The sequence below is a fragment of the Fusarium graminearum genome, chromosome 3 (genome assembly GCF_000240135.3).
Source record: "Fusarium graminearum PH-1 chromosome 3, whole genome shotgun sequence".
Lineage (NCBI taxonomy): Eukaryota > Fungi > Ascomycota > Sordariomycetes > Hypocreales > Nectriaceae > Fusarium > Fusarium graminearum.
In genome coordinates, this window is record NC_026476.1 from 3754176 (window position 1) to 3769991 (window position 15816).

Consider the following 15816-nt stretch of genomic DNA (forward strand, 5'->3'; position numbering starts at 1 on the left):
GGAATCTTGTTATCTTGTCTTGACCCCAATGTTATTTCACTTCCTGCACAGGACTATATCGAATGGCATCTAGTAACATGGACGTGAATAGAAAAAACATTTTGTATTACTGGATTATAACCATACATGTGCCCTAAATTAAAGGCACCAAACTCCAAATCGAGCGAATCCCTTCCCAACCGCTTTCTAAATTTTCCCGATCATGTCTGGCGTCGCATGGCTTATAACCGTATAGTAATACATTGGAGGGAAAGCCCAGACAGCTTCAAGTACGCCTTTTTTTCCTTTATTAGGTAGTATTTCTCACTGGCTTTCCACTCTCCAGAACTTCCAGCCTTCTCTTTCCCCAGTATCGCCATGTACTCCAACGAGCTTCTCGACACCCTCCGTGCCTTCAGCCTCTAAGAACTTCTCTAAATCAATCTCCATGCCGCCCTCTTCGTCTTCCTCGGTGCCGTTCTTAAGAACAGCTGGCCAGAGGACACCAATACCATCACCTCCAAGTGTCGTCTCAAACTTGGCGTAATTTTCGGTTTCGAGTCGTTCTTCAAGCTTCTGAAGCTTCTCAGCAGGAACATCAGGGCGGAGAAGGGTAATGGAGCAGCCGCCACCACCAGCGCCAGTCAACTTGGTCCATCCAATACCCTCGTGGTCTACCAGCTCTCGTACTCGTTCCAGGCGCGGGTGGGAAACTCCTAGCGATACTAACAGGCCATGGTTGATGGTCATCAGCTCACCAACCTTACTAAGGTCCTCCACAGATCCATTATCAAAAGAGGTCTCTTCGATTAATTCGGAAGCAGCATCTGTGACTTTATCCATAGCATCTAAAATGCTATTCACAAGCTTGGGGTGGGTTTGTTTCAGCTTTGCAACCTTGGCAACCTCGTGTGCAGTGGACTTGGCCTGGCGAGTGTCTACCAACAATAGAGGCAGTTCGGGGAAGTCCCACAGTGGGCGAACGTTGGGTGGTTTGGAGTAATCTGTTCGTTGAAACACCACAGCCTTTCCTTGTGTCGCAACGGTATTGTCGACGCCTGAAGGGTTGCCATGAATACACATCTCAGACACAAACGCCCATCTGTTAATCCTTTCAACTTGAAGTCGAGCCTCGTCTGCAGGTTGATCTGGGTGGGGGCCGGACAACGTCCGTAGCTGTAGAAGAAGGGCGGACGCGAGGCATACTGAAACCGATGCGCTGCTGCCCAAGCCAGCACCAATGGGTATAGTCGAGCGGAGAGTGTATAGACAAGGAGGGAACGAAGGAGATCCCAGGGATAAGAAAAGATATAGGAAGGCGGAGACGGAGCTGTGGTGCACTCTTCGGATTTCCTCGGGGTGGTTGGGGGAGACAACTTCGATGTGTGGTTGAATGGCGGCGACGAGATCGGGGTCGAGCTCTGTCACGAGAGAATAGTACGACTTCTTCTTGGATGGCTGTTGAAAGGCTTCCCACGGTAGGTCTTCGATGTTCCAGGTGTGAACGAGACCAATATCGGCGAATCGGAGCGAGACGGTTCGTTTCGACTTGGAAAGGGTGGTAACGTGTAGGTATGACCGCAGAGAAATGGCTGCGGCGATGGCTGCCTATGCGCCAATGGCGATGTGAGTATGAAATTGACAATCAGGTGAGTCTGTCATACCTTGCCATGAACAACAGAGTGTTCTCCAAAAACAATGACCTTTCCTGGTGCCGATACCATGAAAGGAGGTGCCATAGGGCTGGACATCTTGCGGTTCAGTTTCATGCGACGACGGCCGCTGCCGTTGCTTGATTCGCCAGATGTTTCCGAACCAGAATCAGATATATGATTGTGACCATTGCCGTTGCCGTTGGCATGGCTGCCGTTGAGCCCGTTAACCATGGCTGGGTTCGAAGGAGGCATGAAGGTGCAGTGCAATTGGGATGTTGCGCGTCCTGGACTAGTCGAATGGCAATCTCAATACGTGGTGCTCGTCCCTGTCAACGGTGGATGGGTACTAAGATAGATAGCTGTACGGTGTGTTTCGCTCTTCGAGATATATCGTGGAAAGTATTTATTGTAGGGAGGATTGGAGACGAAGTGGAAAGAGGTTAACGACAGTAAAGAAGGAACTTTGAAGAAGAGATTGCAAGGAAGAAGTTGGTTGCTTGGGTCGGTAAATTAGAGGTTGCTGTTCTGATGACCACTATCGTCAGGGGGTGGACAACAAGCTTCGTTAGATTCGAGAGCGGGGGTGTAGGGAGTTAAAATATCAAGTCAATCGGCAAAGGGAAGGAAAGTTAAAGCAGATACCGGCAACGACGGCTTTGGCCTAATGTTACCATGGACGAATCCAATGCAAGTGCAAGTGCAAGCCAGAGGAGCATGAATGGGCAAAGGAATGTGATGTGTGATCCAAGCAACTTGGATCGTAGCGTCACGGAAGGTGCGTTAGTTGCAGCCCAGAACATAAACTGCAAGTTACTGGCGTGTATTAGCCCCCCGCACTCCTTCGTTCATTCCCAATGGGTCTTTGTCCCCTGGATCAATGTCCTTGCTGTTTGACACACCTCAGACAATTGTTGGAAGGCCTAGCAGGAGCAGAGGAGTAAGAGGGACCGACCCGTCATCCGTAATAGGCAAGGGCTCAGATGCGCGTGCCTCCCCTGTGCAGCCTGCAGACGCTTTATCGTGGCTCTACCAACGAGCAAACAAGATGAAGTGGAACGGCCTTTTTAACGAGACAGGGCTTAGGGACTTGGGTTACAATCTAACTGCTATAGTCGATCTTTAGTCTAATAAATGATAGCTTGAGAGTAGATGAGAATCACCTCTGACAAAAAGGATATACGATGATGCTATTCAAGCACAGCAACAACTGTCCCTTTGAGACTGACTATTGCTGAATTGAATGTGTAATGTTGCGACGCCAATTGGAAGAACTCAAAATAGCGGTCTAGCACCAGGTCTAGACTTTTAGGGGTAGTGGTCTGTACGGTATCTGGAGAATTGAGCCCACCACAACGACTTACACCCGGCTCTCCGCGATTTGTCGATGCAGCAACCAAATAGTGGAAAATCGAACGGGCGAAACAGTATCAAGCGGGTTTCTCATAAAGGAATGCAACGATACTATGTACTTATAATGATGTTTCGAGTCAGAGAAGCAAAGCTGAGGATGAGAGGTACCTCATAAATAAATACATAGGGACTGATACCAACAAGCGCATGATCGATGACGATGACAACCTCGAGACAATGCCATAGGATGAGCCAAAAACATCTAGCAGGCGTATGACAGCCCTGGTCCCCGCGTTCCAGCTGAATCAATACGCTAGACGGGAGGCTGTTTCTAATGGAAGAAGCTCCGGTTGGTCAAGGCTTTTCTGCAATTAAATCCAGACACTGGCTCAGCCGTATAACGCGCAAGAGTCCACGCATCGAAAATATCTGCCGAAGTTGATCTAGGTACTTTTGGAGTTGTCGCAATTACGTCGTACCTTCAATGCGGCAGGCCTAAAATATGACGACAGGCCGGACGGGTAAAGACTACATCCTGTCATCGCTTGGTGCCTGCAGTAAGCAAAAGCGATTGATAGGTACTGGTGTGGTTGTAATATCCATCCCCTCCAGTTGGTGCATGCATGCAGAGTGTCCCTTATTAGGCCTTATTCAATTGTTCCAGATAACAACTCCTCTTCTGCAGCAAACAAATGGATTTTTGAAAAACACGCTTTTCGTATTCGCATATCTCTTATACGAATACATGACCACAACAGCACTCCATGGCAGCACCACTTGACTCTGCTTGGAAGATTATTCCAACCTTTGAATCACAATCAATACAAAGGACTATCGAATTCTATGTTGATTTCCTTGGTTTTGAGCTAGGTGGAGTGAAGCCACAGGATGGACATCCTTCCGAGTACAACTTCTGCTCAGTTTTTGCGGGCGAAAGAGCTGCGGCGAATATCTGCTTCTTCAAGTCGAAGGATGACTCCGTCAGACCAGGCTCCGTCTACATTGCTCTGGGCAGCGAGCAGCTAGACGTGCTGTACAATACTATCAAGGTTGAGAGGAGCGATGTGATACAGGACACTATTCAGGATCAGCCGTGGGGTTATCGGCAGTTTGCTATCACGGATCCTGACGGGAACACGTTGACCTTTTTCAGATTCATAGAGGGTGGGAATCCCGGTGAGGAGTAGCATTGCTTGAGGCCGTGTAAAGCAGTCATCGTTGTATTGCGTGCACAATGTATGAAGTTCCATATCAATTACAGTCAGCTCTCGTTTTCGCAATCCAGTCGCTTCTGTGCAACTTCAAGATAACAAGCCTCAGAATACTTTCAGCTTTACCCAAGCGTGGGGGGAGTTCATGTACCGTCGTTCTCTTTGACAGCTGACGCGGGAATATATTGCTGACTGTCAGTCTCCCGCAGGCATCGTAATGGGTGCATCACCAATTTGTGCCCCACTTCACGTATGTTGGAGATGCCTAATCTACACACCAACCTTATAACGCAGCCGCCAGCATCGCCAATACAGGAACTTGGTGTCTTCGCCGTCTGACAGCATAATCATTGCCGTTGTCACATCATGACGGGTGCCTCGGAAGTCGCGGAAGTCGCCTTCCTACAGCTATCAGTCGATTATGATCCAGAGGAGCTACGAGATATCCTCCAGAAAACACAGCAAATTCAAGCTCAATGGATCCGTCTACACCAACCAAAGCTTCTTGAGGGAAAGCCGTACAACCATACAACAGAAATCTGGATTGGCGAACACGAGAAACCTTACATGTTGCTTACAGCTCCTTGGGAGTCAGTGGATGCACACAATCAATGGATCCAGAGCCAAGAAAACATGTCTCTGATGCAAAAACTCAAAGGATTCATCAGCCAAGACAAGGATTCTGTAGTTTTGTATCACTTGACACCTGCAGGCGGGAACAATGACTTCCGTGGTGACATTCTTGCTCGCGGGCCAGTCAAGCTCTGGAAGATAACTGTGAAGCCCGAATGCAAGGCAAAGCTCGAGGAGGAGTACCGCGCCATTGAGAGCCAATCCTCGACAGAACCAAACCAAAGGATGTGGGCAGGATGGAAGATAGAAAAAGAGGGCACCGAAGATATGGTCATCCTTGCGTCCCCGGGGTTCGAAGAGGTTGTAGAGTCCGGCATTGCAGTAAAGTTCGAGGATGCCCAAGTCTCCCGTTTCGAACACAAGCCCTTTATACATTAGCAGAAACACAGCAGTCATCACGAAATTCCAAAACACGTCTTTGACTCGAATCGGTTCTTTTTATTTTTTGGACTCATCCGAGTATCCTCCTTTCAGAGCACATGATGAAATGCAAGGTCCCAAGACGCCCATTCCATGTGAATCCTCCCGCTACCAGAGTTACCCGTTTTCAAACCACCTTCATTTAAGCAGACTTCTTCTTGCTGGAGACGTCTGTAAGCTGCAGGGCTGTTGAGGGCATTGTCAGTAAGTTGTATTTCCATCGTAGGTGTTTCGTCGGGAGAGCATACTGGGGGGGAGGCTCTGCTTGAGCTTCTCGGCCTTGTCGGTGTCCTTAAGAACCAGGGTGTAGAGGTTCTTTTGGCATCGGACCTTGAACTTGATGTTGTTGGTCTTCTTGTTCTTCTTGATCCGGGCGGCTGTTGGGATAAGTTGTTAGAATCGATTTGCGTTCCGCACGAAGCTTGGTATGGGTGCTTTGGTTATTCGTTGGAAAACGTACAGGAGGCGTCACTCCGACGGCAGATCTCGATGAACTGTGAGAAATTGAGTCAGCGCTTTGTTCATAAATCATAACCCTTCTCTTCTTCTGGTATTCTAATGTCCGTACCTTCTTGATATCAGCGACCTCTTGAGGCATCTTGGCGGTAGTTCAAGGTGGGATGGTTAAACGAGTAACTTGACGGGCGCTGGTTTGCGATTACAGTATTTCGATGGAATTTGAGAAATGTTTTGTGCGCAGGCAATTGCTGGTGTATGCGCACGGGCCATTTAGAGACCAAGCCGACTCGGGAGCGAAGGGCGCCGATCCACCGAGGTGTGGCGCAGAGGAAGTACGTGGCGCAGACCAGGTTCTGTGAGGCAGCAGCAGGACAGACAACTCAACTTGGTCGAATTGGCCACCTTTCACTACGATATTAGAATTTAACGGCTCCTGATTCCTGTATTAAAAACCTATCAAGGTTCGAATTTCATATCTGACTTTACAATCACCTTGTGGTTGTTGTCAAGGCTTGCCGTCACTCACATTCACACATCAGCCTCTCCAACAGGTGAATCCTACGAAGAGATAACAATGTCTACTCGCCTTGACAACCTGTTAAAGTCCAAGGTAAGTAAGAATAATCCAAATAACATGCCCTTTGACGAAATACGATGGACCTCCTAACTTTTATCTAGAATGTTGTCCTCTGTGAGTGCTCACGACCTTCAGGGTAAGCTACCTATATACTGACTAAGATCCAGTCTTTGGAGGCGTCGTCTCTATGGCAGCAGCATACACTATTTGGGGAAACGAAGGTCAAGGAATGTTTCCTCCTATGCCAGATCCTACCGGTGACCCTAAAACGTGGTCTCGAGAAGAGTGTCGACTGTGGTTGGAAAAAGTGAGCCAAATCTTTGCTTTGATAGGTGACGTATACTAACATTGTACAGAGAAACCTACATCCAGATCCTAAAGCTACGAAAGAGGAGCTCATCGAAAGGGTCGTAGCCAATATGCGTATCCCAAGAAAATAAAGAGCCGGCTGAGACAGACTAGAGTCATTGTTGCAATTGCTTGTCCCTTTGTTGCACTACTTTACTTGATACCACAGTTAAATGTCTTGTCCTCATACAATACGATTGTTTTTTTTTCCATCCAAAGTTTAGTATTACAAGTTTAAACTTGATATCTTTGTTTTAAACTTATTGATGAGTCAATACTCAACAACCTGCGACACTCCCCCTTGATAACGAATTCCTCCCTGTTGTTCCTCAAAGATCGTCAGGATTAAAGAATCATCGAATCATTAATTCAAGCCCAGTCCAGTGGATCCCATAGGGGTACTTTGCCGCCAGCCCGTCAAACGCATGTGTTTCGTGTACCTCGACTCAACCAACCACCCAACAAGTCCAAGCTGTAATCGTCTCACTTGGCTGCACGTGCCACAACAACCACTGGGCTATACTACAGTAGCACTCAACTTAACCTAATCTCTTCCATGTCATAGCTTTGTGAACTCACGATAGTATATTCTTGTTAGCTGATTGCAGATTTCTCAGCTTCTTGCAACCATGGCTACAGAATAAATCAAATCATAACCAAAACCACCTCTTGCCCCCTCGAATCGTTCTAAACCGTCCGAAATAACGATTTGCGACTTGGGCGCTTGCTTCCATGTTGCGACGTCATATCCAACATCTACATAATGGCATTCCTCGAGGACCCCCGACTGCGACAACGCTGGAATCAGATCACGCACGATACCGAAACGATAACAGAGAATGCAGCTGCTGGAATTTGGTCATTTCAGCATAATTACATCAACCCTTGTTTCTCATCTATTGCACACTCGTTTGAACAGTGTACAGCTGTTTGTCTAGGTGACCCCGAAGAACGTTTGCGACGGCGTAGAGAACGAGAGCTGTCGCATGGTAGGGCTGAATACAGCTTTGACTTTTACGATGATTGGTATGAGGAAGAGCAGAGTGGCCTCTTTGGAGCATGGGGCAACGAGGACTGGGACAGATTGCTGGCCGGGACCGGCAGTTCGCGAAAGCATAATGGAGCAGAGACGACGGAACAACCGCGCAGAAAACGCGGCATGAGCTACGGAACTCGAGACAGACGACGAAAGCCAAGTATGGATGATGACCCAACTGTTATTCCCAAGACTCAACCGATTGGATTCCTCAGTAAACTACCATGGAAAGTGGGCGGTACTCTACGATACAAACCTAGTGCGGCAGATCTACAAGACCATCCACATCGACATAGCGCTGGAGAGAATGAACCACTGCTACATTCAAATGATGGATCCGACCTCGATCTCGACAGACCAGTGACTAGAAAGCGCAGCGGGACAACTGGGTCGGGCGATACATCAGATTCGTACCGATCACGAGGGGACTTGTTCCCAAGTGATGGTGAAGGCGAGGAAGATGCCGTTCCACTAGACGATGAAGTAACATATGACATGGTCAGGAAAGATGACAGGAGCGGACGAAGTGCGAGGACAAGCAGTAAGGGCAAAAGACCAGCAGGCGGATTAGCTGGATCAAGGACGGTCTCACGAACAACACTAGGATCTTGCACATCGAAAGACGATTTCCGATTGGAGCGTCGATCAACCTCACACTCTGCCACAACAGACGTAGAAGACACGCCGACTTTGCATGACTTGGAGCGAGAGGAATATTTGCTACGGAAAGAAGAGGACGAAGCCGTCGAGAGAAAGAAGCAAGCTGCAGCACAGCTTGCAGCAGAAAAGGGTCTCGCAGTAACAAGATCTGAACCGCGATATTTCCCCGATACAAAACCACAAGTGGCAGAGGACGACGTTTATGAAGCATCGCCCTCCAAGACTGCCTGTCAACACGTGGAGGAGGTTGGAGATACGCTACACGTATCCAAGCGAGGCGAACCGGAACGAGCCAAGAGCCCGCAAGGTCCAGATGACACAGAGGCGCCAGAAAAGGCGGAATTCGTCCCGGCGCGTTTACCACACTTCTAATAACGACATCACCGTTACGAGAGGACTTAAAAAAAAAAAACTCGCTATAATACTAATGAGATCGATGACGGTGGTGACCGCCACGAGATGACTTTATGTATGATACCAAACCTGAGCCAAGTGTAGGACTTTGAGTCGACGACGCGATGATACGTGGGATTATGGATAACTAGCATGGGATGGTACGAACAGGATAAGTTAGACGCATCGTTTTAATGAGGAATAGTAAACATGCACAATTATCGTCAAGCGTGCTGTGCCGTACTTTTATGCAGAGGAGCACATGGCACTACGAATCTATAACCCAAAGCGGAAATGCCTCGGACATGAGGTGAAACTTCCCCCGCAAACCGGCAGATCGGTTCGTGATGCTTAAAGAGTCGGTACCCCACACAATTTATAGGGAGGCTAGTGAAGAAAGAAAGCAGTGTTGTACACCGTCTTATATATATCTACTCTCATCTTTTGGTTTAAATCTGCTAGATTCTATCTCATCAGGTCATATCATCATATAAACACAAGCTCGTCTTAATACTTTATCCACGGAATAACAAACCATCGCCAACATGTCTCCGCCAGGTCCAATCACAACACCACTTACGTCCCTATTGGGAATCAAGCATCCCATAGTCCTCGCAGGAATGGCCAGAGTGTCAGGCGGTCGACTTGCAGCAGCTGTATCCAATGCCGGCGGTCTCGGTATTATCGGTGGTTTCCAATACACGCCCAAACAACTTCGCGAGATCCTAGCTGAGATGAAGGCCAACTTCTCACGACCTGATCTACCCTTTGGTGTTGACCTTGCACTTCCTCAGATCGGTGGCAATGCTCGAAAGACCAACCACGATTACACTGGCGGAAAACTGGATGAATTGGTTGACATTATCATTGATAGTGGCGCCAAGCTGTTTGTCAGTGCTGTTGGAGTTCCGCCACCAGAGGTTATTAAGAGATTCCACGACAAGGGGATTTTGGTGATGAACATGGTTGGACACCCCAAGCATGCAGTAAGTCAGACACCCAATTGGACTACCATCTGCTGACACAAACAAGACAAAAGCATTGGAGCTTGGGGTTGACATGATTTGCGCTCAAGGCGGCGAGGGAGGTGGCCACACCGGAGACGTCGCAAACTCGATTCTCATCCCTGCCGTTGCCGACATCGCATCAAAGTACCACCCCCCTCTCCTCAAGGGACTGCCTGCATTGGTGCTTGCAGCAGGAGGTATTTCCTCCGGCCGAAGTCTTGCGAGCTCTCTGATGCAAGGTGCATCCGGCGTTTGGGTTGGTACTCGATTCGTCGCATCCGAAGAAGCTTCTTGCAGCGAAGAGCATAAGAAGGCGGTTGTTTCGTGTGGATACGAGGACACGCAGAGAACGCTTGTTATTTCTGGGCGACCGTTGAGGATGAAGACGAACGAGTACATTCAGAAGTGGCATGACCAGCCTGACAAGATCAAGGAGCTGTGTGATAAGGGTGTTGTGCCGCTCGAGTATGATTTTGAGCAGGGGAACGACTTTGACTTGCCGCATTTGATGGGGCAAGTTGCTGGAGCTATCACAAAGGTCCAGCCAGCGGGTGAGATTGTTGATGAGATGGTGAAGGAGGCTGTTGAGATGCTCAAGCTGGGCGGAACTTATTTGACGGCTATGCCGAGGCTTTGAGTAGATACTATCCTCAGAGTATCAGAAAAATTGGCCGCTAGAAGCATACGAGATGAAATTAGTAGATCAGCTTATTCTATTTAGACTATGCTCTTTAGGCTATTTAGTTTTGTAACCTAAGACTTGGGATGCCAACTTTTCTCCCAGTAGACTATACAGTGGAATAATTGCGGCCTTGTGGCCTTATTGGACTTTCTATTGTTGGTTTGTTGTTGTATTAAAGGGGTTTTTCTGTTAAAGTTGCTGCTCTCTTTGGAGATGAAAAGCACTGCCAAATTATAATTATACGCTTTTCATTATAACTACCTAACTATTAAGTTTCTTCTACTTCTAATTCTTTCTGTACCTAGAACAGTAAACCTCTTACTCTGAGCTGAGCCACGAATATGAGTCCGAGTCTGTATCTACCTCTGTCTCTGAGTTTGTGACAGGTACCTGGATATAATAAGTCACAGTCGAAGAGAGTCTTCCCTTCCAGTCTGGATTGGCATATTCCAACGGTTTTTTGGTCCACAACGCGTCTAAAAAGTCGCGATGTTCCTTTTGTCGCCGCTCAAGATCTGGTTCTCTTGTTTTGGCCAAAATAATATCATCTGTAGACTCGTCGCAGCAACCTCTCAAAGTGCCGCTCATTGCCCAAAGCCTGTGGCATCCGGTTTTGGCGCGGGCCGTCATTGTCCACATATCAAGGTAGTCTTGCAGCGTACATCTTCGACATTTTACGGTGGTGGTACCGAAATGTCCCTCATTTGACCGGTAATTCCCAAAAGCCTCAGTCATCTCGAAGTGCATGTAATTGTGACCGCACTGATATATGATACGCTGAGAGCATGGTTCATCTGCGATGCCTTCTTTGACATCCTCAGGAAGCCTTCCTTGCTAAGGGCACAGCGGTGAGCCTTCTTCTTCTTTGTATTCCTTTATTAAGTCGTTGTAACATGCGCTCCCGATTACATGTCCACAAGGGAAAACATATGGAATGTGACCGGCAATGTGGTTCGCTTCTCTGAGATCTTCGCAGGGGAGGCGGCATTTGGCACATCGAAAACGAATGCATTCCAGTCGAAGGACATCCGCCTCGGACGTCTTTTTGAGATTGTCGAGGTCCTTGAGAGCCTTGTACAACCAATGTATGGCGCTGGGCCAACGGTATTGATCGGGGAGACCAAGACCACGTTTCATGAGCCCGTGGAAATACATGTCGGACATGTGCGGGAAGAGCGCTGTGCGAGTATTTTGGAGTGAATCATCAGCCTTATTCCTGCTTTGGGTTTCGTTGTCGGGCATTTCGAGAGAGAATTCAGCGTAAGTTATTTGTCATTTATGTATATCTGGTGTAACGTATGTAGTATGCAGCTGGGTGTTGTTTGGTGATGGTTGATGCGAGGTAACAGAAGCATTCCCCCTTCCTACCTCCATATTGGAATAAAGAATGGAAGGTGTTTGTGATACCGCTTGCTACCCAAGCTACCTACTTACTGGGTATTAGAAAAGTTGACCTCCCAAGTGTTAAGTTACAAAAATAAATAGCATAAGGTGACCTATTAATTTCGTCGCTTATGTTCTCAGCGGCCAATTTTTCTGATACTAAGGCCAAGACATTCCACTTAAGTGAGTTTAGCTTTGCTACCCGCGTTGAATCGATCCCACCTCTAGGTAAACCTGGTTTTGTCAAGCTAACATGGACCACGATTTTATTTATATGTGAGGCTAACTGATCAGGGTCTAACAAGTTGTCCGGGGTTGTCTTGAATCGTGTGCCAGTAAAACAATCAGCTCGGAGAGAAAAGTAATTTCATGCATCTCGAGCTGAGCCAATGAAACAACAAACGTCATATTGGGATCGACTAGGATTAAATACTTGGCGATATGATAGTCGGGTCAAAGCAAGGCTGACGTGTTTGACGTGGCGGGCGTCTCAAGTCTCGGACCACAGTAGTATGTTAAGAGTACTTATATAGTGAGACTAAAGAGTAAGCGCTCTCATGAGTGATTCGAATCAAACCATCTTGTTCGGATATGTCGGGATCAGCGTCATACTAAACCTCACCTCTCTCACTCAACCTTAGTACTTGTACTGTATCTTGGTACATATAAACTCTGGGCCTGGTAAGCAGAACAGAGCAGAACATAAACAGGAAAGAGGAATTGTGGATCATTCCTCGCTATTTCCGAAACGATACTACTTTCAACGACTCATGCCCAGTAAATTATTTCTGGCCTTGTATTCTTCACTGTTGATCATCGGAAAAAATCAATCTCAAGTCTACCGACACTCTTCAAGGTCCATCCCATGATGGAAGCCCACAAAACTGTCGTCGCGGGTGTTGCAGACAGAGTCAAGCACTTTCACGCCCGCCAAGAACCGTTTCGACTATACCATGGATCGACTAACAGCACGCGGCACTCAAATCGCCGCGTCGACAACACCGTCGATACGAGCAGACTAAACAATGTCCTCGAGGTGAACCAGGACTCCAAAACAGTCCTTGTCGAACCAAATGTCTCCATGGAATCTCTGGTCGATGCGACCCTGCCCCATGGCCTTGTTCCTCTTGTTGTTATGGAGTTCCCGGCTATTACCGTTGGAGGTGGCTTTTCGGGGACGTCGGGAGAGAGTAGCTCTTTTCGCTACGGCGCCTTTGATGCTACTGTTAATTGGATCGAGATTGTTCTCGCCGATGGAACCGTAACGCGGGCATCTAAAGAGGATCAGCAGGATTTGTTCTGGGGCGCTGCCTCGGCTTTCGGAACTCTCGGCGTTGTTACTCTGTTGGAGGTGCAGCTCAAGGATGCAAAGGAGTTTGTTGAACTAAAGTACAGACTCGCGAGGGGTCCTTCAGAGTCGGTGAAAATCATCAAGGAGGAGTGCAGGAGATGGGACAATGACTTTGTGGATGGCATCGTTTATTCCAAGGACACAACCGTGGTGTGCGCCGGGCGGCTTGTGGATGAGGTTCCAATAAGTGCAACAACAAGACACTTGAATCGAAGAAAAGACAAGTGGTTTTATCTACACGTCGAGAAAGTACGAGACGGGTTACGGATGGGCTCAGTTACGTGCGTTGCCGATTACATCCCGTTAAAAGACTATCTTTTCCGCTATGACAGAGGCGGATTCTGGGTTGCGAAATATGCCTTTGACTATTTTGTTACGCCCTTCAACCGCGTCACACGATATATCCTGGACCCCCTTCTACGAGCACGCGTCATGTACTCAGCAGGCCACAAGAGCAACCTGTTTGACTATTACATGGTGCAAGACGTCGGTGTGCCTTATAGCAGCGTACCCGAGTTCCAGAACTGGCTGGACAAGCAGTTTAAGATCTACCCCCTCTGGATTTGCCCGCTACGCGTGCGGCGCGAAGAGCCAAACTCGGGGCATGGCTTGCATGCCGAGTTTGCAAAGTCTGGTACGGCGGATTTACTCAATTTCGGTGTTTGGGGTCCTTTGCAAGGAAATCGACGAGACGCTATTCAACATAACCGCGCCCTGGAACAAAAGGTGCAAGACTGCGGAGGAAAGAAGTGGCTCTATGCGCATGCGTACTACACAGAGGATGAGTTCTGGTCGCATTACAACAGAGAGTCTTATGATGCACTGAGAGCAAAGTACGGAGCGTCGTATTTGCCGAGTGTATATGATAAAGTGAAAGTGGACATTGAGGGCGACGAAAAGCTGATGAAGTCGACTGCAAAGACCGGATGGCCGATTAAAGGCCTGAAAGGAGTTTATAAAGCCTTGTTTGGAGGGGATTATCTGTTACAGAAGAAGAGCAACGAAACGTCTGAGCAGAAGTAAGATGACAGCTCGGTCAGCATTTGAGGCATGTTTCGATTATCGTTAATACCATTATTTTATATAGATTCTGAATGAGGGATGACATAGATAATTTGATACTCTGGGCGATTGCCTACGTTATGATGCACTTTACAAACAATTGCTCATTTCTCTTCCGTGATTCATCGCATACTTGACTAGTCAGCTCTGAAACCACCCATTGAGTTGGGCTTTCGCCCACTGAGCTCCTTCAACCCGTCGGGGCTATCGAGGTCTTTATAAGACCGCAGAGTCATCTCGGGTGGATTTCCTTTCTTAGGGAGCATGATCCAAAAACCTCCTCCCAGTACGGCAGCTGCTGCAGCGATGGGTGGCCTGGTAGTGTTAGTTTCAGAGTTTCTTGGTAAAAAAGGGCTCTCGTACCAATTCCTCTTAAGGGCTTCTGGACCGCCTGGTGCTTGAGGCGGAGGTTGCTGACCTCCTGGGCCGCCGAGGTTCCCATCAGAATGGACATGTTTTGGGTTTGGCTTTGTGCTCGCGAGACGTCGTTGAAGACGCATGTATGGCATGCGGGCCACAGGCCGAAGAACCAGTCTTGAAGGTGCCATGTTTATGTGACTGTAGTGGTATATCGTCTTGAGTTTGGTGTAGAAAACGAGAGGTCATAAGAAGAAAGGGAAGCTTCCTGAGATCAATCAATGACTTGGACAGTTGGTGAATGATGAGATGATGACGTGGGGATAGACCTCCCCTCCCGTCCAGCCATTTTTAGAAGGTCTCACTCTCCAAACCCGCGTTGAAAGTTGGGGAAGCAAGTCACTAACGATTATTGGATGTCGTTTGTTTTGAATTGTCTGTTTTGGGATGCGTGTTGGTATTACCCGAGTGGTTGTTATTTTACAAGTTTGGATGAGGTTGTATAAAAACCGTGACTGATTTAGTAGTCAATATAAATATTAGATCACTCTTAGTGTTTATGTAGCCTAAGAGTGGTCTAATAATCTCGTCTGGATTGCTTCAAGTCCTTATTTTTTTTTTTGCTACTCACCTGATGGGATATCAAATTCAGAGATATTTCTTCAAGGATACCTTAGTAGGTATGGTGTCGCTACGAATAACTGGGTTGGAGCCGACAACCCCTGAGGTCGACAGTCCTTAGTAAACATCAATACTCCTTTACTTTCACCAAGCAAAATCACCTACTGTGTAATCAAGACTCGAGCTCAAAAAAAGTACTCGAGTTCATTAACTTGGTGGTTCTACGCGGTTCTACGCATTTTTCAAAGCCTAATACTGACTCTGTTCCTCACTTTAGAGCTGGGAATATAGTAGATAACGTTCAGGTAAGCACCTAACTTATTCTGACAAGTACAACTGGGTTTATCAACACAAATGATGAAATGATTTTGTCTTGTTCCCCAAAAGTAGCAGGATTTTGTTATCACCCAACAAGGCTTCTTGTCCTCTCACAGACACTTGCGACGTCATTACCCCATTGTTCTCTATACCATTCCGTCTCATTGCGTGCATTCCAGTACATCAGCAACGCAAGTCTTAAAAGAGTCGGACTGATTGTATAATTTCACAAACCACGGCAAGTCACATTCGTGTATTGTACCACAATATCTGTCTGGGTGCTTGCTTGTCTAGGGTGCGCCATCTTAAAATTG

General features: G+C 47.5%; 12 protein-coding genes across 12 annotated transcripts; 7 read left to right on the forward strand and 5 right to left on the reverse strand.

Moving 5' to 3' along the window:
• Positions 1-89: 89 nt before the first annotated feature.
• Positions 90-1923, reverse strand: FGSG_05912 (uncharacterized protein). The gene is made up of 2 exons (XM_011326219.1): positions 1644-1923; positions 90-1587 (listed from the first exon to the last, which is right to left on the reverse strand). The coding sequence occupies exons 1-2, from the start codon at positions 1884-1886 to the stop codon at positions 304-306; spliced, it is 1527 nt and encodes a 508-aa protein (XP_011324521.1). The 5' UTR covers positions 1887-1923; the 3' UTR covers positions 90-303.
• Positions 1924-2306: 383 nt separating this feature from the next.
• On the forward strand, positions 2307-2757 carry FGSG_05913 (uncharacterized protein; the record flags this gene model as incomplete). The annotated part of the gene is made up of 2 exons (XM_011326220.1): positions 2307-2409; positions 2462-2757. 2 exons carry the CDS (start codon positions 2307-2309, stop codon positions 2755-2757), a joined length of 399 nt encoding a protein of 132 aa, XP_011324522.1.
• Positions 2758-3748: 991 nt separating this feature from the next.
• FGSG_05914 (uncharacterized protein) lies at positions 3749-4171 on the forward strand (the record flags this gene model as incomplete). Its single annotated transcript, XM_011326221.1, has 1 exon — positions 3749-4171. One exon carries the CDS (start codon positions 3749-3751, stop codon positions 4169-4171), a length of 423 nt encoding a protein of 140 aa, XP_011324523.1.
• Positions 4172-4561: 390 nt separating this feature from the next.
• On the forward strand, positions 4562-5206 carry FGSG_05915 (uncharacterized protein; the record flags this gene model as incomplete). The annotated part of the gene is made up of 1 exon (XM_011326222.1): positions 4562-5206. One exon carries the CDS (start codon positions 4562-4564, stop codon positions 5204-5206), a length of 645 nt encoding a protein of 214 aa, XP_011324524.1.
• A 41-nt stretch (positions 5207-5247) lies between these two features.
• FGSG_05916 (uncharacterized protein) lies at positions 5248-5883 on the reverse strand. Its single transcript, XM_011326223.1, has 4 exons — positions 5817-5883; positions 5709-5742; positions 5497-5625; positions 5248-5434 (listed from the first exon to the last, which is right to left on the reverse strand). The coding sequence occupies exons 1-4, from the start codon at positions 5844-5846 to the stop codon at positions 5391-5393; spliced, it is 237 nt and encodes a 78-aa protein (XP_011324525.1). The 5' UTR covers positions 5847-5883; the 3' UTR covers positions 5248-5390.
• A 314-nt stretch (positions 5884-6197) lies between these two features.
• FGSG_05917 (uncharacterized protein) lies at positions 6198-6876 on the forward strand. The gene is made up of 3 exons (XM_011326224.1): positions 6198-6317; positions 6452-6591; positions 6641-6876. Exons 1-3 carry the CDS (start codon positions 6282-6284, stop codon positions 6696-6698), a joined length of 234 nt encoding a protein of 77 aa, XP_011324526.1. The 5' UTR covers positions 6198-6281; the 3' UTR covers positions 6699-6876.
• A 519-nt stretch (positions 6877-7395) lies between these two features.
• FGSG_05918 (uncharacterized protein) lies at positions 7396-8700 on the forward strand (the record flags this gene model as incomplete). The annotated part of the gene is made up of 1 exon (XM_011326225.1): positions 7396-8700. One exon carries the CDS (start codon positions 7396-7398, stop codon positions 8698-8700), a length of 1305 nt encoding a protein of 434 aa, XP_011324527.1.
• A 410-nt stretch (positions 8701-9110) lies between these two features.
• On the forward strand, positions 9111-10365 carry FGSG_05919 (uncharacterized protein; the record flags this gene model as incomplete). Its single annotated transcript, XM_011326226.1, has 2 exons — positions 9111-9707; positions 9754-10365. Exons 1-2 carry the CDS (start codon positions 9267-9269, stop codon positions 10363-10365), a joined length of 1053 nt encoding a protein of 350 aa, XP_011324528.1. The 5' UTR covers positions 9111-9266.
• A 363-nt stretch (positions 10366-10728) lies between these two features.
• On the reverse strand, positions 10729-11145 carry FGSG_12841 (uncharacterized protein; the record flags this gene model as incomplete). Its single annotated transcript, XM_011326227.1, has 1 exon — positions 10729-11145. One exon carries the CDS (start codon positions 11143-11145, stop codon positions 10729-10731), a length of 417 nt encoding a protein of 138 aa, XP_011324529.1.
• Positions 11146-11244: 99 nt separating this feature from the next.
• On the reverse strand, positions 11245-11652 carry FGSG_12842 (uncharacterized protein; the record flags this gene model as incomplete). Its single annotated transcript, XM_011326228.1, has 1 exon — positions 11245-11652. One exon carries the CDS (start codon positions 11650-11652, stop codon positions 11245-11247), a length of 408 nt encoding a protein of 135 aa, XP_011324530.1.
• A 1009-nt stretch (positions 11653-12661) lies between these two features.
• FGSG_05921 (uncharacterized protein) lies at positions 12662-14167 on the forward strand (the record flags this gene model as incomplete). The annotated part of the gene is made up of 1 exon (XM_011326229.1): positions 12662-14167. One exon carries the CDS (start codon positions 12662-12664, stop codon positions 14165-14167), a length of 1506 nt encoding a protein of 501 aa, XP_011324531.1.
• Positions 14168-14313: 146 nt separating this feature from the next.
• Positions 14314-15151, reverse strand: FGSG_05922 (uncharacterized protein). Its single transcript, XM_011326230.1, has 3 exons — positions 14971-15151; positions 14570-14831; positions 14314-14521 (listed from the first exon to the last, which is right to left on the reverse strand). The coding sequence occupies exons 2-3, from the start codon at positions 14752-14754 to the stop codon at positions 14344-14346; spliced, it is 363 nt and encodes a 120-aa protein (XP_011324532.1). The 5' UTR covers positions 14755-14831; positions 14971-15151; the 3' UTR covers positions 14314-14343.
• Positions 15152-15816: the final 665 nt, after the last annotated feature.